A 24024-nucleotide genomic window follows, 5' to 3' on the forward strand; every position below is an offset into this window, starting at 1 on the left:
GCGGAGTGGAAGATCCTGGAGAACCTGATCCTGGAGCAGGTGCTGGACTCGGTCGGTCTGCTGCTGCTGGAGCTGCACCTGCAGTGGGCGGGGTTTGAGGTGGGCGGGGACGAGCCTTCGGTGGTCCGCTATTGGTTCAGTCTGCTGAAGGAGCTGGAGCGCGCTCACTTCCGCCTCTACCACAGCTACAGCGACCCGAGCAAGCCCCGCCTCTTCCTGCACAGAAACCTCTGGAACACCAGCAGCTCCTTCACCCTGGGCTGGGTCAACACACGCTTCACGCTCTGATACAGTCAGGACCCTCTGAGGAGTCACTTCAGGAGCGCTTCTGACATCTGTGACCCCGGAGCACAAAACCAGTCAGAAGGGTCAATTTTCCGAAATTGAGATTTCTGCATCCTCTGAAAGCTGAATAAATGATCTCTCCAGTGATGTGTGGTTTGTTCGGAGGACAATATCTGTCTGAGATACAACTATTAGAAAATCTGGAATCTGAGAGAGCAAACAAATCTAAATATTGAGAAAATCATCTTTAAAGTTGTTCAGATGAAGCTCTTAGCAATGCATATTACTAATCAAATATTAAGTTTTGATATATTTACGGTAGGAAACTTACTAAATATCTTCATGGAACATGATCTTAATATCCTAATGATTTTTGGCATAAAAGAGAAATTTATAATTTTGACTCATACTATGTTTTGTTTATTGCTACAGATATACCACAGAGATGCAGAGACTGCTTTTTATTTTTAATAATTTTGGCCTCCACTTTATATATTATTAATAGAGATCTTTTTGTGAAAAGAGCATGCATTAGAGACGGACTGCAGTTGAATTAAAAAGACTATTTGCTTTTATATTTTCAGTACAGATTAAAATGAATGGAATATTTTTAAAACATGTTGCTTGATAAAAATGTGTGTGTGGCCACTTTATGAATATAAGAAGATTAATTCTCAACAAATACAGTGTGTATAAAATATATTTGTCACGTACCTTGACTCTTGCTGAAGTGCATTCTGGGATTGCCTTCTCCGTATAAAACGTACATCAATATATAAATATTACTACTGTGATAACATTATTGAATAGCGCAGACTATTATTTACATTATATCAATCAATAAATTTGACTATTGCAAAAATTCTATTGTACTGTAAATAAAATAAATTCTAATAAATTATTAGAATTATTCTAAATAATTTAACCTACATTATATATTTAAATGAAGAAGTATTATTAGTAGTAATACAATTTTAGTTATTAAAATGTATTAAAATATTTAAATTGCCCTTATACTGTTGTAAAGTAAAAATATAATTCAGAATTTCTCAAATTATAAAATGAATATATATATATATATATATATATATATATATATATATATAAAAGACTATTTAAATTCCTACAATTAAATTAAATACTACTGCAATGAATATTTAAAAAATTATTGAGAATTAAAATGCAGTATTTTACACTATATGGTCTTAAAAGCCAATTTGAGGCGTTTACTCCCTCATTAAAGATGTTCAAGTATCTTTTTTATGCCTCTAATGCAATGCTTTGTTGTAATTAATTGGGTTAAAATGAAGAAACGTCGATGTTGACAAAGAATAAGTCAATTTCACAGACCGCAGAAATATACAAGAGACATTTATTATCCTCAAGAAGACACTGGAGATACAGATTGATTCATTATAAAACAAAAGCATGAGTGTGTGTGTGTGTGTTTATGACTGGATACCAGCACTGTTATATTAATAATAATAATAATAAGCACAATCCTCATCACATCAGTGTTAAAGCTGATGTTCAGCTCAGTCCCAGAGCTTGATCTGTCCGTCCCAGCCGCAGGTGATCACCTTCGACGTCTCGTGAGGATGCCAGAGCGCGCTGATGCACACCTTATCATGAGCCTTGATCCGGTGATAGAGCTTCGTCGTCTTCCAGTCCCAGATATTCAGCTTCCCGTCAGCGTCGCCGGAAACCACGTAACTGCAGAGAGAAGCAGGCCAAAACACCTCAAATAAAGCAACAGGAGACCATGCACGGTGACAGAAAATACTGCAACCAATAAATAATTTGATATATAAATACATTATTTAATATTATATTTAATATATACCAGATTTTTAATTATTTAAAATATACGTCTATATTTATGCATTGCAAAAAGGTTATTATGGCTTTTTATTTTATTTATTTTTTTATCAGTGGAATCAATATTTCCATCAAAACATCTCTAAATATATTAAAATCATCAATGCATATTTACACAATGATTTTTTTGAGTGAGAAAGAAACTTTATCCTTTATATGTACTAATAAAAAAATTCATGTTTATGAAGATAATGTACATTTTCATTGTCTAGGGTTTCACGATTAATCAAAATAAAAACCAAAATGATCATATCTCAAAGGCTGAGATTTAATTACACAATGTTGTTTCCCAAAAATAACTTTCTACAAAAGAAATAAAGCTTGATGATTAAATGTTTGAAAATAAATACTTGTTCTACTATAAAAAAATAATTTCAATTTTTTATTTGTTTAAACCCCATATATTAATTATTTTGTTTTTATTTATCATTTTATTTAGCAACAATACTCATAATAATAAAATCATATCATTATTTTATTTTCATATTTATCAAACCAACACAAATCATAATGAGATTAATTATCAGACTATTATAGAAAAAATTAATATAAATATATATTAAAATGTATTTGTAATTATTAATATACTGCTCCACCAAATAAAAAAAAGAGTTTGAAAAAGACATTAGTATTGCAATTTTACAATATTACAATATACATTTATTTACAATGACAAATTTACAACATTAATTAAAAAATGCAATAATATTTTACAATATTACTATTATTAGTATTTTTCTTCAATGCTATTATTTTATTTATTTTAGTGAAACATAATAGCATTTTTTGTCATTAATAAATAATATTAATATTTTTACTTACTAGTAATAATAATAACCAGAACTATTATTATGGTGTACTTTTCATATTGATAAATAAAGTACTTTTTTCCTCCAAAATTGTATGGCTCTAGAAACAAGCACAGCAAACCTAATAATTAACATTTTAAACTAACTAGTGCGTTTATGCTCATGAATCTGGCATCTTGCTGCGGTCTTTAAGAATTAAAAGCACTTAAGGACGATAATGTTTGAGGAGCTTCACCTCATGTCCGGAGAGAAGTCCACCTGACAGGCGTATCCCGCCACCATGTGACCCTTGAAGATCTTCTTCTTGTTGAGCCGAAATCTGTTCTGTGCTCCGAAGATCAGGATCTGATTGTCCATGGACTGACAGGCCAGCCACTTACCTGAGAATATGACACAATAAATCAAGATATTACTGCACAGCTCACCAAGAATCACTAATCAGGTTACTTTCAACAATAAATCATGCTTTAAACCAACTAATTATGACACATGTAAAACAGTTTGCAATTAAAAACCATGGTGAAATAACCCATTCATAACTGCATTTGAAGACCCAAATGCGTTTATGAATCTTTCTTCTTCATCGATTTTTAGAAATGCCATGGAGACTTGCACAGACGATAAAATACAACATTTGAAGTCGTAAGGCAAGAACACAGTTTGGTTTCAGTTTTAGGACGACTTTGATGAAAGGTTTCAAATGTTGACCAGTGCACCATCAATTAAATAACTAGATAAAGTTCGTCAAGACAAATATTAGGTCGGCCTGAGAAAAACTGACCTGAAAGGGTTAAAGCAGTTGTAAAAGCCTGAAGTTTTAAAATTTAGATTGATTGTTGATAATGTTGATAACTTTTCTAACATGACTAACAAGTGAGTAGCATGTCATTAGCATGATTAGCCTGTTACTAGCATGTCGCTAGCATGACTAGCATGTTGTTAACATGATTAGCAAATTACTAGAATACTGCTGGCATGATTAGCAAGTTACTAGCATACTGCTGGCATGATTAGCAAGTTACTAACATGTCGCTAGCATGACTAGCAATTGACTAGCATGTTGTTAGCATGATTAGCAAATTACTAGAATACTGCTGGCATGATTAGCAAGTTACTAGCATGTCGCTAGCATGACTAGCATGTTGTTAGCATGATTAGCAAGTTACTAGAATACTGCTGGCATGATTAGCAAGTTACTAACATGTCGCTAGCATGACTAGCAATTGACTAGCATGTTGTTAGCATGATTAGCAAATTACTAGAATACTGCTGGCATGATTAGCAAGTTACTAGCATGTCGCTAGCATGACTAGCATGTTGTTAGCATGATTAGCAAGTTACTAGAATACTGCTGGCATGATTAGCAAGTTACTAACATGTCGCTAGCATGACTAGCAATTGACTAGCATGTTGTTAGCATGATTAGCAAATTACTAGAATACTGCTGGCATGATTAGCAAGTTACTAGCATGTCGCTAGCATGACTTACAATTGACTAGCATGTTGTTAGCATGATTAGCAAATTACTAGAATACTGCTGGCATGATTATCAAGTTACTAGCATGTTGCTAGCATTATTAGCAAATTACTAGAATACTGCTGGCATGATTAGCAAATTACTAGCATGATGCCAGCATGACTGGTGGTGGATGAGGAGATACCCCCTGACTATGTAAAGCACTTTGAGTGCCTAGAAAAGTGCTATATAAATGTAATGAATCATTATTATTATTATGACTAACAAGTGAGTAGCATGTCATTAGCATGATTGGCTGTTACTAGCATGTCTCTAGCATCACTAGCAATTGACTAGCATGTTGTTAGCATGATTAACAAGTTACTAGCATACTGCTGGCATGATTAACAAGTTACTAGCATGTTGCTAGCATGATTAGCAAGTTACTAGCATACTGCTGGCATGACTAACAAGTTACTAGCATGCTAGCATGTCTAGCAAGTGAGTAGCATGTCATTAGCATGATTAACCTGTTACTAGCATACTGCCAGCATGATAAGCAAGTTACTAGCATGTCGCTAGCATAACTAGCAATTGACTAGCATGTTGCTAGCAAGATTAACAAGTGACCAGCATGTCGCTAGCATGATTAGCATGTTAATACTATGATTACTAGCATACTGCTGGCATGATTAGCAAGTTACTAGCATGTTGTTAGCATGATTAGCAAATTACTAGAATACTGCTGGCATGATTAGCAAGTTACTAGCATGTCGCTAGCATGACTAGCATGTTGTTAGCATGATTAGCAAGTTACTAGAATACTGCTGGCATGATTAGCAAGTTACTAACATGTCGCTAGCATGACTAGCAATTGACTAGCATGTTGTTAGCATAATTAGCAAATTACTAGAATACTGCTGGCATGATTAGCAAGTTACTAGCATGTCGCTAGCATGACTAGCAATTGACTAGCATGTTGTTAGCATGATTAGCAAATTACTAGAATACTGCTGGCATGATTATCAAGTTACTAGCATGTTGCTAGCATTATTAGCAAATTACTAGAATACTGCTGGCATGATTAGCAAATTACTAGCATGATGCCAGCATGACTGGTGGTGGATGAGGAGATACCCCCTGACTATGTAAAGCACTTTGAGTGCCTAGAAAAGCGCTATATAAATGTAATGAATCATTATTATTATTATGACTAACAAGTGAGTAGCATGTCATTAGCATGATTGGCTGTTACTAGCATGTCTCTAGCATCACTAGCAATTGACTAGCATGTTGTTAGCATGATTAACAAGTTACTAGCATACTGCTGGCATGATTAGCAAGTTACTAGCATGTTGCTAGCATGATTAGCAAGTTACTAGCATACTGCTGGCATGACTAACAAGTTACTAGCATGCTAGCATGTCTAGCAAGTGAGTAGCATGTCATTAGCATGATTAGCAAATTACTAGAATACTGCTGGCATGATTAGCAAGTTACTAGCATGTCGCTAGCATGACTAGCATGTTGTTAGCATGATTAGCAAATTACTAGAATACTGCTGGCATGATTAGCAAGTTACTAGCATGTTGCTAGCATGATTAGCAAGTTACTAGAATACTGCTGGCATGATTAGCAAGTTACTAACATGTCGCTAGCATGACTAGCAATTGACTAGCATGTTGTTAGCATAATTAGCAAATTACTAGAATACTGCTGGCATGATTAGCAAGTTACTAGCATGTCGCTAGCATGACTAGCAATTGACTAGCATGTTGTTAGCATGATTAGCAAATTACTAGAATACTGCTGGCATGATTAGCAAGTTACTAGCATGTCGCTAGCATGACTAGCAATTGACTAGCATGTTGTTAGCATGATTAGCAAATTACTAGAATACTGCTGGCATGATTAGCAAGTTACTAGCATGTTGCTAGCATGATTAGCAAGTTACTAGAATACTGCTGGCATGATTAGCAAGTTACTAACATGTCGCTAGCATGACTAGCAATTGACTAGCATGTTGTTAGCATAATTAGCAAATTACTAGAATACTGCTGGCATGATTAGCAAGTTACTAGCATGTCGCTAGCATGACTAGCAATTGACTAGCATGTTGTTAGCATGATTAGCAAATTACTAGAATACTGCTGGCATGATTATCAAGTTACTAGCATGTTGCTAGCATTATTAGCAAATTACTAGAATACTGCTGGCATGATTAGCAAATTACTAGCATGATGCCAGCATGACTGGTGGTGGATGAGGAGATACCCCCTGACTATGTAAAGCACTTTGAGTGCCTAGAAAAGCGCTATATAAATGTAATGAATCATTATTATTATTATGACTAACAAGTGAGTAGCATGTCATTAGCATGATTGGCTGTTACTAGCATGTCTCTAGCATCACTAGCAATTGACTAGCATGTTGTTAGCATGATTAACAAGTTACTAGCATACTGCTGGCATGATTAGCAAGTTACTAACATGTTGCTAGCATGATTAACAAGTTACTAGCATACTGCTGGCATGACTAACAAGTTACTAGCATGCTAGCATGTCTAGCAAGTGAGTAGCATGTCATTAGCATGATTAGCAAATTACTAGAATACTGCTGGCATGATTAGCAAGTTACTAGCATGTCGCTAGCATGACTAGCATGTTGTTAGCATGATTAGCAAGTTACTAGAATACTGCTGGCATGATTAGCAAGTTACTAACATGTCGCTAGCATGACTAGCAATTGACTAGCATGTTGTTAGCATGATTAGCAAATTACTAGAATACTGCTGGCATGATTAGCAAGTTACTAGCATGTCGCTAGCATGACTAGCAATTGACTAGCATGTTGTTAGCATGATTAGCAAATTACTAGAATACTGCTGGCATGATTAGCAAGTTACTAGCATGTTGCTAGCATGATTAGCAAGTTACTAGAATACTGCTGGCATGATTAGCAAGTTACTAACATGTCGCTAGCATGACTAGCAATTGACTAGCATGTTGTTAGCATGATTAGCAAATTACTAGAATACTGCTGGCATGATTAGCAAGTTACTAGCATGTCGCTAGCATGACTAGCATGTTGTTAGCATGATTAGCAAGTTACTAGAATACTGCTGGCATGATTAGCAAGTTACTAACATGTCGCTAGCATGACTAGCAATTGACTAGCATGTTGTTAGCATGATTAGCAAATTACTAGAATACTGCTGGCATGATTATCAAGTTACTAGCATGTTGCTAGCATTATTAGCAAATTACTAGAATACTGCTGGCATGATTAGCAAGTTACTAGCATGTCGCTAGCATGACTAGCATGTTGTTAGCATGATTAGCAAGTTACTAGAATACTGCTGGCATGATTAGCAAGTTACTAACATGTCGCTAGCATGACTAGCAATTGACTAGCATGTTGTTAGCATGATTAGCAAATTACTAGAATACTGCTGGCATGATTATCAAGTTACTAGCATGTTGCTAGCATTATTAGCAAATTAATAGAATACTGCTGGCATGATTAGCAAATTACTAGCATGATGCCAGCATGACTGGTGGTGGATGAGGAGATACCCCCTGACTATGTAAAGCACTTTGAGTGCCTAGAAAAGCGCTATATAAATGTAATGAATCATTATTATTATTATGACTAACAAGTGAGTAGCATGTCATTAGCATGATTGGCTGTTACTAGCATGTCTCTAGCATTACTAGCAATTGACTAGCATGTTGTTAGCATGATTAACAAGTTACTAGCATACTGCTGGCATGATTAGCAAGTTACTAGCATGTTGCTAGCATGATTAGCAAGTTACTAGCATACTGCTGGCATGACTAACAAGTTACTAGCATGCTAGCATGTCTAGCAAGTGAGTAGCATGTCATTAGCATGATTAACCTGTTACTAGCATACTGCCAGCATGATAAGCAAGTTACTAGCATGTCGCTAGCATAACTAGCAATTGACCAGCATGTCGCTAGCATGATTAGCATGTTAATACTATGATTAACATGAAAATGTTGCTAGCATGCTTAGTAAGTGATTAGCATAGTCAACATGTTTATAGCATGATTAAAATGCTGCTAGCATGTTTAGCAAGTGACTAGCATATCGCTAGCATGATAATCAAGTTACTAACATGTCATTAGCTTGTTTCTAACATGATTAGCATGCTACGAGCATGTTGCTAGCATGAGAAGCATGTCGTTTTGAACTAAACTAGTAATTAAAACATAAAACTGGGAATCACTTTTTAAAATGGACAAATTGACATTTAAAACTGTTTGATTTTTTTGTATAGTTAAAACTAAACAATAAAAGGCATCTTTAAAATTAAAAATAAATAGATATTTGGTTTATTATTTAACAGTCTTGATATATTGTTTTGTCGAAGGTGCTGTTCTTGTGGCTGTAAACAGCATCTCTTTAAAGAACCAGAGCTAAAGATATGGCTAATAATTCTGTACAAGTTATAGTTAACCTCACTGAGCAGCTAGTCAGTTACTGGACGACCATTAGCTGAGGTCTCAGAAGAGAGACTCATTGACACGCAGCAGAACGAGGCGTCTGTCACTCAAGACTGAAAACCATCCGCGTCTGATCACAGAGAGGAAGTGATGACATCACAGAGAGGAAGTGATGACGTCACTCACCGTTGGGCGAGAGCGTGACCGCAGGCATCGAGTGCATACTGGGCTCAGCGATGTACTTGAAGTCCACAGGAATATCCCTGAAAATACACATAGAATGTAAAGCATGAAAACATGCACTGCAACTTTTTTAACTGCTAAGATGTATGTTTCAAGATTTTTATTCGTCGCATACACTATTATTTAGAGAATATATAACCAGCAGTGAAATACACACAAACAAACATATCTATATACAGTAAAAAAAAGTGCACAATACACTACTTTTGAATGCATTATTAGTTTTGCATAATGCAATTAACCGCAGAAAACAATGCGATTAATCGCGATTAAAAAAATGTATGCACACACACATCTATATACAATACATATGCACTAAATTAATAAGAAAACAATTAGAATTTAAAGATACATGGAATATTTAATATTATTTATTTACAAAATAATAACTACTGTAAAAAGCACCTTATTTGTTTAAAGTGTTTGCAAACCAAATGTTATTATACTTTTGATCATATAGCAGTAATTTTAAATGAAAAAAAGTGCACAATACACTACTTTTGAATGCATTATCAGTTTTGTGGATAATGCGATTAATTGCAATTATGCGATTTTTAACATTTTAATTGTTGCCAAGCACTTATATTATATATATACACTAGGGGTGTAACGGTACGTGTATTCGTACCGGACCGTTTATTTATATTTTTCATTATATTTTATTATATGATATTGGTTTGAGACTAAGAGTATTTTATTTAGTGGAGAACTTTGAAGCAGTATTTTTTTTTTATTCTTTTTTTATTGTATATATATTTTATTAAAAATATTTAAAAAAGTGTAAACAAATTGTTAAAAAAAAGTTTATAGTAATAAACAACCTGCAGTTTAATGTTTGCATTTCTTTCCCTTACTGTACAGAAAATGAACCGAACCGTGACTTTAAAACCCAGGTACGTACCGAACCGTGATTTTTGCGTACCGTTACACCCCTAATATATACACACACACACACACACACACACACACACACACACACACACACACACACACACTAATAGGAAAAATTACAAATTAATAAGAAAACAATTCAAATTTTTTAAAGATACATAGAATATTTAATATTATTTATTTAATTACAAAATAATAAAATAAGATTTTTAGAATTGTGGTTCAGGTTTTTACCCCCCAAGTTTTTTTTTTTTAAATGTACATTTAAATATTTGCATTTAAATGATTCTGTTTTACTGTTCAGTTTTATGGCTCTGTAAGAGTGTGTATTTTTAGACCTAAATCTGACTCTTGTGTTTCTTTAAAATCTAAAAGAAACAGTTTCTTCCATTACGAACTGCAAGAGTGTAACACATCCACATACAGTACTGAAGATCTGCACTAAACACACTCAGAAACACTGATTCCTGTTTCTAATCCGTTATCTCACTCTTTTTTATGAGGTTTGTACTCAATCTACGACATCTACGCCTCCAAACTGGACCAGAACAATCCCTGGAGAGCACAGACGGACCCAGAATAACTCACCAGACACGAGAACCAGAGCAAACACGGCTCAGATAACCTCAAAAACACTATATAAACCACCTCGCTTCATGTACTGCGTTAAGAGCACAGAGACGCGTTATAGCGCATGTATATCACTGCTCTTTCTGATTCTGATTGCTTTTACTGTCCTCATTTGTATAAAAGCGTCTACTAAAAGACTAAATGTTAATGTAAATGTAAGAAGCTTTGTGCTGTTCCTTTTAATATGATAAATTGTGTCAGTTTATAACAATATAAACACAGTTAATGTGGAGTAAAATTAAATAAAACCATGTGACAAATAACGTCACATTTACCATAAACTCAGCTAGAAAAATTAATTCTAGAAACAAGCTAAATTTATCACGATATTACATATTCATTATATTCTTACGTGACCTGTTCGCTAATATTTAACGAATATACTACGTCAAATTTTTTTAATGTTGTTTTTTGTTTTTAATTTGTAACAAATCCAAAGAGATATTCTTTATCAAAGTTAAGACTCTGTCACGCCCCCTAAAACACCTCATTTAAACACGCCCCCACATGTCTACATCACTATGTGGAAATATTTGCATAATGCCACACAAATGTTAACGCAAAGCTAACGAGTGCTTGCGGTGTTCGGCCAATCACAATGCACTGAGTCGGTTGACCAATCAGAGCAGACTGCTATTGTCAGTAGGAGGAGCTTTGTAGAAAATCCCGCGTTTAAGAGCGGCGGGGCATAGAGGACCTACAATAATGTACAGTATTTTCAAAAACAATGTTTTTTTTTAACATTAAAGCATGTACGCTGTTACACCAAATAATGATCTTTAAAAAAAAGCATCATATGACCCCTTTAATGGTTTCATTTTCAGCCGATGTTGATTTATTTTCCTTTTTCTATCCTGTTGAAAAGCATCAGCAAAGAATTAAACATAAATGAAGCGAGTCCTCACCACTCCCAGACGCGCAGGCTCTTGTCGTCCGAGGTGCTGACGAAGCGGCGGTTCTCGTCCACGAAGGTGATGGTGTTGACCGCACCGAGGTGTCTGTCGTACTCCTGAACCACCTCACCGGAGCGGATGTCCCACTGCGCGCACACACACACACACACACACACACACACACACGGCTCATCAGTCAAGAAAACCAGAGGATCTAACTCTATCGTTACCATATATATATATATATATATATATATATATATATATATATATATATATATATATATATATATACACATACACACACATACGCTAATGAAAATGGAAGAAAAACTAAATTACTAAAATTAAGTGTATAATTATGTACACCAAAAAAAAAAATACACAACTACATAAAAAAATGGAAATGAATAAAAATTATATAGACATTTAAGAAAGCCATTAAAATAATAAAAATACACAACTAAATCACTAAAATTTGAAAGAAAACAAATTGAAAAAACAATTAAAATGTCAAAAATATACAACTAAATTACTAAAACAATAAAATAATATTTATGTATAATTAAAAAAGTGAATATAAAAGGCAAAAAAATACACAACTAAATTAGTACAACTGAAATAAATTTTTTTTTATATATTTAATGACAAATACCCAAATAAATGACTAAAAACTTATAAAAAAATGTTTAAATGACACAAACACAAAAAAATGAATAAACCTGAAATAATAATAAAATGTAATATAAAATATAAATAAAATATAATATAAAAGTTCTAAATTTCTAAAGCTGGAATAAAATCAAAAGAATCAATCAAAATCAAAGAAACATTTAGACATTAGGAAATAGACATTAAAGGATAACTAATAAAAAAAAATAGAAATTAGAAAAAAAAAATTAAAATGTCACAACTAAATTTCAAAATCTTTAAATTATATAGACATTAAAAACAAAAACACAACAAAATTAATTGAAAACCTAAAATACAAACTAATTAAATACAATCTAAAATTACACTTAAGTAACACTACGCTGTATTCGCAAATTAGTTCATAAATGCATTAAGCGAAATCGTATTAACATAGATGACACACGCTGATTTTAATAGAAATATACAGGCTAGTGGGACTGGAAAATAATTCAATATCTATATGTTTCGCGAAATAGTTTTTTCCAATAACAGTATGGTTTTTAAACATTTCTGATATTTCAATATACATTACCAGTGTTTCCCATAAACAATTTATTTGTGGGGTTTTTACTTCATTGAATAAACATGAGTGCGGCGGGTGTTTTATATGAATGTATTTGACCAGGGAAACCGCTAAGTTTTTCAGTCTAAAAGCGCCTCCTGCTGGAAAACAATGAATTTGCATTTTCAGTAAAAAGCCCATCTCCAGCAACACTTCCAGTTTTCTGCAGCAACTCGGAGCACTTTACATAATCTTTTTTTCTGGCTGACGCACATTTGTTTTAATCTATAAGAATAATTAGCCTACACTACCAGTCAAATTTTTTTTATTTAATTTATTTTTTTTAAAGACATTTCTTTTGCTCACCAGGCCTACATTTATTTGATCCAAAGTACAGCAAAAACTCTAAAATTCGGAAATATTTTTACTATTTAAAATAATCACTTTCCATGTGAATATCTATTAAATTCTAATTTATTTCTACGATGCACAACATTATACACTATTCCATTCAGTATAATATTTTTAAATAAATGTTTTATTACTTTAATTTAGCAAGGATGCTTAAAATTGATCAAAAGTGATGATAAAGGCATTTAAAATGTTACAAAAGATTTCCATTTCAGATAAACCGTGTTCGTATCGTATTGTATCGAAATTAAGAAATATACCGTGATATATAATTTTTTGTCATTACTTCCAGCATTAATACAGGCTTCTGACACACACAAATGATGTGACTTGCACCTGATTAGAAACGATGGCGAGGAAGAAAGCATTGCATTCTGGGCAAAACGGGCATGCTTTCATTACCTGGACGATCTTCTTGTCCGACATCCCAGCAACAAACAGGTTCTGTTTGTCCTCGTCCGGGTTGAACTTCACGCAGTAGGGAACCTTCCTGTTGGTGAACCGTGCGATGCACTGACCTGAAAGAGCAGAGGAGGTTCATTAGATGGACTTCAACCGCTCTCGATGAACTAGACCTGATCTGTCTGTGTGAAGCTCTCACCCGTCTCCGAGTCCCAGAGCTTCAGATATCGGTCGTAGGCGGCGCTCAGGAACTGTGTGCCAGTGTTGTTGAAGCACACGTCACGCACAGCTTTACTGTGACCTACACAGATCCACACTCACGCTCAGCTTCAGCATTCTCATAAGAGCTCACTAAAGCTGCATTTATTTGATCAACTATACAATAAAAACTACTTAGCACATCACTCAGACAGAGAGCGTCTGTAATGACCAGACTCACCAATAAAGGTCCGTGCACATCTCCTGTCATTATAAACCTCCCACAACTACGAGAGAAGACAGAAACAACATCAGCTCATTCTGATCTACACACAGCTAGCTGTCAAACCACATCGGCATACACTCTTCAAACGCAGATCAATCATGAGAAGTAGCTTTCAGATGCTCATTAAACCTGCCTGCATAATAACAACTATAATTAATAACTATTTATTGATTATAAAATAGTGCAAACTTATTTTGTGTTTGAGCTGAAGATCTGACCTTGATCTTGCAGTCCATGGAGCAGGAGAGCAGGAGATGACCAGACACCGGGAACAGACGGATGGCACTGACCCCCTGCAGACAGGAGCGAGCCGAGTCAGTGTGTGTGTGTGTGTGTGTGTGTGTGTGCTGAGAGCCTTTTAAAGCAGCATGAACTCCAGCCACACACAAACTCATCACTGTTTGCAAACGTAGCTGATGTCGTCATAAAAAGGAATTTACTCTATTTATTAAATGCATTTGGCAAAATTAGGATGAATAGATCAAAAGAAGGGCATTTCATCTGATTAAACTGTTGACAGATGCACAGAAACTCAAAGAGCTTCACTACTTTGGGTTAAAGTATGCTAATTAATATGATTCAGATTCATGCACTTCTTAAAGTAATAATTATAAAGAAGAAATTCCTTACAATAAAGAGAGGAATTTGGAGGAAAAAATTAAATTGGACCTTATAATAAGCTTGTTGAATTTTGTACCTTTTATGACTTCAATTTAAACTAATATTTTATTTAACCGTAAAAACAGAATCCAGAGAGAATTACAGCATGAAATTACAAATAAATAAATATATAAAAAAAGGTTAAGAAAAAAAAAATTTTGTTAGGCAATAACATTTTTAACTTTGAGATTACTAAATTTTGATTACAATTTAATTTACACATTAAAACTGAATCCATAAAAATTTAAATATATTTTTTTATTTTTAGTAAAAAAATATTTATTAATTGGATTTCATAGGGCCCTAAAAATGTAATTTTTTTTTATGATTTCAATTATTTATTTATTTTAATGAAAAAAATTGAAACAAAAATTCTGAACATTTTAAGGAATTTGAAAAAAAAAATGATTAAGTGGATTTCACAGGGCCCTAAAAAATATATATACATATATGAAACGTACACATATACATATATATATATATATATTTTTTTTTTATATAAATTGTGGTTCAATTGTGTATGTTTCATAGTTTCATTTAATTGCATTTTGATTACTAATATTTAATTTAACCATAAAAACTGAATCCAGAAAAACAGAACACACAAAAATTCAGAAAAATAAAATAATTTGAGAAAATATAAACTAGATTTCATAGGGCCCTAAAAATGTAATTTATTATTGATAATAAATTGTCGCTTTGTGTACGTTTCATGATTTCAGTTAATTAAATTTTTTTAAACCAGAAAAATGAAAAACACAAAAATTCAGAAACTTAAAAAGAAATTAAGTGGATTTCATAGGACCCTAAAAATATATATATATATTTAAATCAATTGTGGTTCAGTTGTGTAAGTTTCATAGTTTCGTTTAATAGCATTTCGATGACTAATATTTAACTGAACCCTAAACACAGACCCTGTGAGGCGTACCTTGGTGTGTCCGGTCCAGACGTGCAGCTGTTTCTTGGGCAGGTAGCATTTCTCCGGGACGTCTGCTGAGCGCAGGTTGATGCCCACGTCCTGAGGAACGTGCAGGTACGAGCGGCCCTGGTAATCGTACGCATCTTTAACTGCAGCGGGAGAGAGAAAGCGTTCAGCAGCAGACCGCAGACACGTTTAGCTGTGTGTGTGTGTGTGTGTGTGTGTCGTACTGTGCAGGACGGTCTTCTCCTCCGCTGGAGCCTCTTCTTCATTCTTGCCTCTCTTCTGTCTCTTGGCCAGGATCTCTTCCAGCTCTTTCTTCTCGTCCTGTCATAATAACAGCGGTTAAAGGTTTTAGCTTCATTATAAACCAGTACTCCAGTGATTCGGTGTCTGAACGCCTCACCTCGGAGGGTTTGGCCACGTCTCTCTCATCCTGGTATTTGGCCCAAGGTCCGAGGAAGCTGTCGATGTCCGAAGCGTCTCCACCTTTCACCTTCTTCCTCTTCTCAGACTTCTTGGCCCCTGTCTCAAACGCCATCAGACCTTGTGACAATGACAATAACAGCAGGATTTAACAACTCTTTCTGATCACACACATACAACACACACACTTAGAAGCTGTTGGAATGGATTTAATAAGTTTTAATGTCACTAATAACAAAATAGAACATTTTGCCCCAAATGGTTATGCTTCTATTTTATTTGAATGTTTAATCCTCAATAACTGCACTGAATCGTGACACAGAGGGGTTTAACATGCGATGATACATTAGAGAGTTACACTGACACATTATTTATAACTGCTAAAGATGACAAAGATGCTGAATGATGTGAATCAGACCTTTGTTCTTCTCTGCTTCCTCCACGGCTCCGATGTAGCTGCTGGACGAGACCTGACTGGTGTCCACAGACGGGTCCAGAGCGTACCCTGATCACACACACACACACACACCGGATATCAATCATACACGCTCTACGGATGATCACAGACCAATCAGAAAAGCTACACTTCCAGTCAAAGGTTTCAGAGCAGCAAGATTTCTGTTTTAAGAAGAATTCAGCTCTGTAACATCGTGCCGTTTCGTCCCAGTTTCAGCTCATTTGTCTTTCCACAAAGCTTCAAACACATTATAAGTGCACTAAATGCATAACAGGTGCCCTTTAAAGTGTCATCTATTTCTGTGTATTTTCAGCATCATTCCTCCAGTCTTCAGTGTCACATGATCTTCAGAAATCATGAAAATATGATGATTTACTGCTCGAGAAACATTTCTGATTATTATCAGTGTTGAACACAGCAGAGTAATTTTTTTCAGGATAATTTGATGAACAGAAAGATCTAAAGATCAGCATTTATCTGAAATAAAAACATTAAAGACTCTACCATTCAAAATCAGCGGAGTCAGGGATACTTTTATTTAGCAAGGATGCATTAAATCGATGATGAAGAGATTTATCCATTTCAGATAAACGCTGTTCTTCTGAACCTTCTATTCATCAAAAGTCTGGAATAAATTCTACTCCGCTGTTTTCAACATAATAACAATAATAATTGTTTCTCGAGCAGTAAATCATCATATTTTCATGATTTCTGAAGATCATGTGACACTGAAGACTGGAGGAATGATGCTGAAAATACAGCGGAGCATCACAGAAATAAATTACACTTTAACACAGATTCACACAGAAAATAGATATTTTAAATAGTAAAAATATTTCACAATTTTACTGTTTGTGCTGTACTCCTAATCAAATAAATGCATGCTTTTGATGAAAAGAAGAGGCAACCTTTTGTACACAAGTAACTACAATGCACATCTCTCACCGAATGTCGAGAAGGTTCTCCTCTGTTGTTCAAACATGAAGTCGTTGACGTGCGCCGGTTCGGCGTAACCAGACAGCATGTTCCTCGGCGCCGCCATCTGCTGCGATCTGAACGGGTTCGCTGGTCCAAACTGCAATGAGACGAGAGAAGAGATATGATTAAGACACATATTATACTCAATCAGTCTAGACAAACCGCTTCATCAAGTCACCTCAGGAGCAAACATGGTTTCATACGAGGGGTTATACGTGACTTCTTTGAGCGCTGGATCGAGATGAACCCCGGTCATAACATCTTCCTGACAGACACAAAAACACAAAACAGTATTTTATTTGTTATATTTGTGTCTCTGCAGCACAAAAGCAGTCTTAAGACACATCTGTAGCATTAGACAACAATACATTGTATGAGTCAAAATTATACATTGCTCTTTTATGCCAAAAATCATTAGGATAATAAGTAAAGATCATGTTCCATTAAGATATTTAGTAAATTTTCTACCGTAAACAATGTTTTTATCAATATTTAGATTTTTACACCCTCAGATTCGAGATGATCAAATACTTGTATCTCAGACAAATACTGTTCTATCCTAACAAACCATACATCAATGATTTATTGCTTATTTATTCAGTTTTCAGATGATGATGTATTGAATCGACTCTTACGACTGTAGTTGTTGTCTAGGGCTAACTATTGATTAAGTGAACAGAATAACCAATATAAACACATTTTACTCTACTGTTTTTTTTCCTATAGATGAAATAGATAACCGTGTCAGCGTTTATCAAACTATATCTTACTTAAAAATCATTTAAATGTCACAGAAAGCAAGTATTTTGAGGTTTATTTGTTTGAGGCGAACGTTAGCGGCGCGTTTCTTGTTTAACGTTACCTTCACGGCGACCTCGGGCGCGGAATTCAGCACGGCTATGGATGTTACACTGCCGGATTTTAACGGCTGGAGATGAGCTAGCGCGTCTGGGTCGACTTTCTCCGGACTTGTACCGGATTTAGACTCGTTTTCCGAATCTGAGTCGCTGCCGTAAGAAACGAGGTAAGCTGCCGCTGCCGCCATCTTTGTTGTTATGGGTCTTTCGCCAGCAGGTCCTCAAAGATGAAGAGAGTTAGCAAATTAATTCGTCCTCTTAGAATAAACGTTATTACAAATATTTATAATTTAAATCAATAAATTATTTATTAAACTTTAATATGTCTGAAATTGAATTCAAGGGATGGCAGTTATTATAGAGAAATAATTAGAAGTTTTTATCTTTAAGGACGCTTCTTGAAAGGAAACCGCTCACGAGAGCGCGCACTGCGCTTATCTTGATTTAAATAAAAAAGTTAACTGAAATAAAATAATATTTTAAATACGTTTAATTCATCTAATTTTATTTAGCTTTAACTTGATGTGCTAAAATGTACTAAAAAAACTAAATCTTAAATAAAAATAAATACACTCTATATTTGAATAACCAATATAAATAAATAAATAAAAAAGATATTAGAATGTAAATTTAAAAACAATTTAAAACTTTAAATAAAAACGAAAAAATGATTATAGAATAAAAACTCTATAACTCAATAATATTAAAATAAGACTGATTCTACATCTATTTGTTACTCACTCGTATCATAAACATAATATTATATACAATAAAACGACAAATGTTTATTCATAATTAACAATAAGCATATAACAATGTTACATATGCAAAGAATACAATATAGAAAACGGAAAAATAGCTAAAAGAAAGAAAGAAAGTGCAAGAGAATAGGAAATAAAAAACCAAGAGTAACAAAAAAGGTCATTATTCTCTTTGGCAGCAAAATAAAATAATTACATTCACTATGTACATATCTTGTTCTTTAGTGTGTTGCATTAGCACTAACAAGCATATATTTCATATTCTTCATAAATAGTAATATTATTAGGTTATATTATTATTATTATATTATTAATAATAATAAATAAGTCGTTTGATTGGGCGTATGGGTGTGGTCTGTGCGCGATATCGGCCAATCAGCTGAGGCATACCCTCTTTGGGCGGGGCCTCGGTGTGTTGCAGCGAGTTCTGTGCGGTTTCTTCAGTTCGATAGAAAGTGGGCCGTACCATCTGCAGCCGGAGGGGTGGAGCCACACACACCGATATCCAGAATCTCGCTTCTTCTCAGAAATAGAGCAGTAGCTTGGTTTATAACGAATTTTCTTGGTACAATATTTAGATTACAATTAGCTGTGACGGGAAATTATACAGATCGTTGTTGAAGTCAATCTGCTGTGTTTTCACCGTGGATCCCTTTTCCATCATCGACGGTCCTCTAGTCCCGAGCTCCACTCTCTTTAACGGGATTCTCGCTGGCTGTATATCAGTAGTGTATTCCTGCAATGAACTGATCCGACAGGACTATTTTAATTAAGGAATAACCTGGGAAAATCATGGAATAATACGAACACATAACATTTATTCAGGTATGATGTTTTATGCATGCTTGCTTCGAAGTATGCACAGTTTTATTTTCACCGCATTTTTTAAAATTTTCTCTATAAAATCAAAATAAGGCATAATGCAAACATGCATGGCGAAAAGTGTTCATGTTTGCATATTCCATTTTTTCTTTCTCTCGAGTGTATCTTCTCCGACTGATGCATTTACGATGTAAACCAACACTGCTTGGCCCCATTCAGGAGTGGATGACAGGTGTGGGTTGAATTATGCATGCATCATGTGAAATAACTTGCATAATGCAGCCTAAAGCATCCAGAATGCATGCCACACGATGTTAGAATAAACATATTACATGCGATTTGTGCTTGTTTTGATTAAAGGTATGAAAAGATCACTTATGCTGCTCAGAGATTGATGCATTCAAGGGGGAAGGGGTGTCACATCTGTATGACGAACACTAGACAAACTATCACACCGAAATGCAATGCAGTTGCATGCTTGCTAAACAGTGTGCACTCCAGATTATTGCTGGGATGGCATGCCAGATATTTAGCAGTAGGCGAACAAAGGACTTGAGTTGTTGCTAGCAAATATAATATAGTGCATACTCAATGCATAACGCAATTGCGTCCAGTAATGGTGAGAATGAAGTGTAGATTTGAGTGCATGCAGGGGGAAGGGCAGCAGACACTGGAAGACTCGCTTTGTGAAACCCGAGACTTCAGAAAACTCAAAGCATCTCCATCGCTTCTCTTTTCAGTTCGTGCACTTAAAATAAGAACACGTTTCAAACTGATGCATACTTTTCGCGTGCTTTAACGCATTAACACGTTGAACAGTTGTTGTTTTTCCCCGAATTAGGAGCTATGTGTGAAATATGAGGAGAAATGATTCGTTTGGATGAATCGGTTAGTTCACTCAAAGATCCGAATCGCGAAACGTGTCGCGGAGCAAACAATTGTTTTGTTTAAAACGGGCACGTTTTCGTTTAAGTTCTCGGTTTTACTGCCAAATTACGTAATTTCTTCGCCTCTTCCAGGGTGATTTACAAACGGTTCGGATCTTTAAAAAGAACCGACTCGAAAGAATCGGTTCGCTCAGGCATCACTAGCGTGCGTTGTGTCATCGCGACCCCATGCAACGTTCACTTCAAGCTTGATCATAGCTATATTGATTGCAAAAGCCTTAATCAAAACCTGATACAATGCTCTAATCTTATGTACAAAGATTACTGTGCATCTCGTTAATATTGTGTTTGATTCACATACAGGATTGAACATTTAAGGGTTAATTCGCTGGCTATCAGACATTAGTTTCAGTCTTTAATGCTAAGGATGTGAAGAGGGTCAGTCTGATGTTGTCTGCTTCAGTTCTTAGTCTTGAGCTCTTGCTGGCGAAGCAGAAAAGTTGTTCTTTTTTTTTCTGGGTGTTTTTTTTTTTTTTTGTTCAGAAAAAGCTTTTCATGTGGCTTCTGTTTGATTTTCTGCCAGAGTTACAAACCTCAAGTCCAGAGTTATAGATCAGACATGAGACGAGAAGAATGTGTTGCTCTGAGTATTTATATCTATTATATATCATTATTTACACAACGTTTATTTATTTATTCTAATCATCTATTTAATTTACACCAGCAGTCAAAAGTTTTTTTAGCAGTAAGATTGTAAATGTTTTTAAAGAAGTCTCTTCTGTTCACCAAGCCTGCATTTATTTGATCTAAAATACAGCAAAAGCAGTAAAATTGTGAAATATTTTTACAATTTAGAATAACTGTTTTCTGTGTGAATCTATATTAATATGTAGTTTATTTCTGTGATGCTCTGCTGTATTTTCAGCATCATTCCTCCAGTCTTCAGTGTCACATGATCTTCAGAAATCATGAAAATATGATGATTTACTGCTCATCATATTATTATTATGATTATGTTGAAAACTGCTGAGTAGAATTTTTCAGGTTTCTTTGATAATTAAAAAAAATCAGAATTCATATAAATACACCAAACACAGGCCTATATGATGATTAAAAAAAAAAAATATATATATATTTATATTTTTATTTATATTTAATTGATGAACCACATATACTATAAATAAATCTGATATGTTATATTTTTCATTATATTTTAGACAGTTTCTAAATTATTTGGATTATATATATATATATACATATATAATTTTTTTTTTCAACATTTATTTTTTTAGTACATGAGAAATGCCACTTTGAGCTGAACTGCTGAATCAGTTGACTCCAGAGGCAGGTGAACAGCTGGAGACAGCAGTGCTATCACACAGAGATGAATGTGTGTACGCTGCTGAAGAGTCTTAAACATCCCAGCTGTGAAGACGCCTTGGACACTAGAGTCTTTGTTCAGTCTTTCTGTTCGGCCCACAGAGCTGCCTCTGTGTGTGTGTGTGTCTCTCTGTGTGTGTGTGTGTGTGTGTGTGTGAGAGTGTGAGTGTCAAGATGTCAAGGCATTTTTTTCTTAAGTATCGTCCTCCCAATATATATATATATATATATATACACTCACCTAAAGGATTATTAGGAACACATACTAATACTGTGTTTGACCCCCTTTCTCCTTCAGAACTGCCTTAATTCTACGTGGCATTGATTCAACAAGGTGCTGAAAGCATTCTTTAGAAATGTTGGCCCATATTGATAGGATAGCATCTTGCAGTTGATGGAGATTTGTGGGATGCACATCCAGGACACGAAGCTCCCGTTCCACCACGTCCCAAAGATGCTCTATTGGGTTGAGATCTGGTGTCTGTGGGAGCCATTTTAGTACAGTGAACTCATTGTCATGTTCAAGAAACCAATCTGAAATTATTCGAGCTTTGTGACATGGTGCATTATCCTGCTGGAAGTAGCCATCAGAGGATGGGTACATGGTGGTCATAAAGGGATGGACAAGGTCAGAAACAATGCTCAGGTGGGCCGTGGAATTTAAACATTTTTCAAATCTTGAACTGTCCAATTTTGGTGAGCTCGTGCAAATTGTAGGCTCTTTTTCCTATTTGTAGTGGAGATGAGTGGTACCCGGTGGGGTCTTCTGCTGTTGTAGCCCATCCGCCTCAAGGTTGTGTGTGTTGTGGCTTCAAAAATGCTTTGCTGCATACCTCGGTTGTAACGAGTGGTTATTTCAGTCAAAGTTGGTCTTCTATCAGCTTGAATCAGTCGGCCCATTCTTCTCTGACCTCTAGCATCAACAGTCCTTCGCCCACAGGACTGCCGCATACTGCATGTTTTTCCCTTTTCACACCATTCTTTGTAAACCCTAGAAATGGTTATGCGTGAAAATCCCAGTAACTGAGCAGATTGTGAAATACTCAGACCGGCCCGTCTGGCACCAACAACCATGCCACGCTCAAAATTGCGTAAATCACCTTTCATTCCCATTCTGACATTCAGTTTGGAGTTCAGGAGACTGTCTTGACCAGGACCACACCCCTAAATGCACTGAAGCAACTGCCATGTGATTGGTTGATTAGATAATTGCATTAATGAGAAATGGAACAGGTGTTCCTAATAATCCTTTAGGTGAGTTTATATATATATAATATAATATATAACAAATATTAAATAGATTTTAAAAAATAAAAATAAAATAGTCAAATTATTTATAAATAATAAATATTCTAATAAATTAAATGTTAAAGTGGTTTTGGGGTATATGTAGGTAATTGTTGTTTATCACCCAAATATAATGAAAAAAATATCATTTTAAAATACACATTTTCTAAAAAAAATATATGTATATCACACAATTTTTTTTATATACGAATAAAAATTATTATATTAAATATTACACTGAGAAAAAAATTGGTGTAGGATTTACTATGAAACAATTTTCACTTAGAAACTGCTTATAAATTTCACAAATATTTACAAGGAGTTTTTGAAGCAGAAAGACTAATTTCTTTTAAAATGTAATACCTGTGTACAAAATAAAAGCATTAAAACAAATAATGTTCATAACATGTAAATATTTATTCCATCAAATATAAAATATATAATAATAAGAAATATAAAATATTTACAAAGAATTTAATTTTTTTTAAATTAGGAACATATATTAAATGTAATAAAAAAATTATGAGCATGGTACGTTTGC

General features: G+C 34.7%; 3 protein-coding genes across 5 annotated transcripts in view; 2 read left to right on the forward strand and 1 right to left on the reverse strand.

Moving 5' to 3' along the window:
• Positions 1-288, forward strand: part of mettl24 (methyltransferase like 24) — a 12968-nt gene extending 12680 nt beyond the window's left edge. The window contains exon 6 of the mRNA XM_059513603.1: positions 1-288. This exon is cut by the window's left edge and continues 30 nt beyond it. Within this exon, the coding sequence (XP_059369586.1) occupies positions 1-288 (288 nt within the window).
• A 1355-nt stretch (positions 289-1643) lies between these two features.
• On the reverse strand, positions 1644-18559 carry cdc40 (cell division cycle 40 homolog (S. cerevisiae)). Its single transcript, XM_059512016.1, has 15 exons — positions 18352-18559; positions 17668-17754; positions 17457-17586; positions 16473-16559; positions 16035-16174; positions 15859-15955; positions 15638-15777; positions 14265-14339; positions 14002-14047; positions 13762-13863; positions 13563-13678; positions 11567-11700; positions 9084-9160; positions 3208-3352; positions 1644-1998 (listed from the first exon to the last, which is right to left on the reverse strand). Exons 1-15 carry the CDS (start codon positions 18532-18534, stop codon positions 1821-1823), a joined length of 1737 nt encoding a protein of 578 aa, XP_059367999.1. The 5' UTR covers positions 18535-18559; the 3' UTR covers positions 1644-1820.
• Positions 18560-19582: 1023 nt separating this feature from the next.
• Positions 19583-24024, forward strand: part of wasf1 (WASP family member 1) — a 69247-nt gene continuing 64805 nt past the window's right edge. For all 3 annotated transcript variants that reach the window (XM_059512018.1, XM_059512019.1, XM_059512020.1), the window contains exon 1: positions 19583-19932. The gene's annotated coding sequence lies outside the window, so the exon portion shown is untranslated. The remainder of the gene's footprint in view (positions 19933-24024) is intronic.

Source organism: Carassius carassius, chromosome 27 (assembly GCF_963082965.1).
Source record: "Carassius carassius chromosome 27, fCarCar2.1, whole genome shotgun sequence".
In the NCBI taxonomy this organism is placed as follows: Eukaryota; Metazoa; Chordata; class Actinopteri; order Cypriniformes; family Cyprinidae; genus Carassius; species Carassius carassius.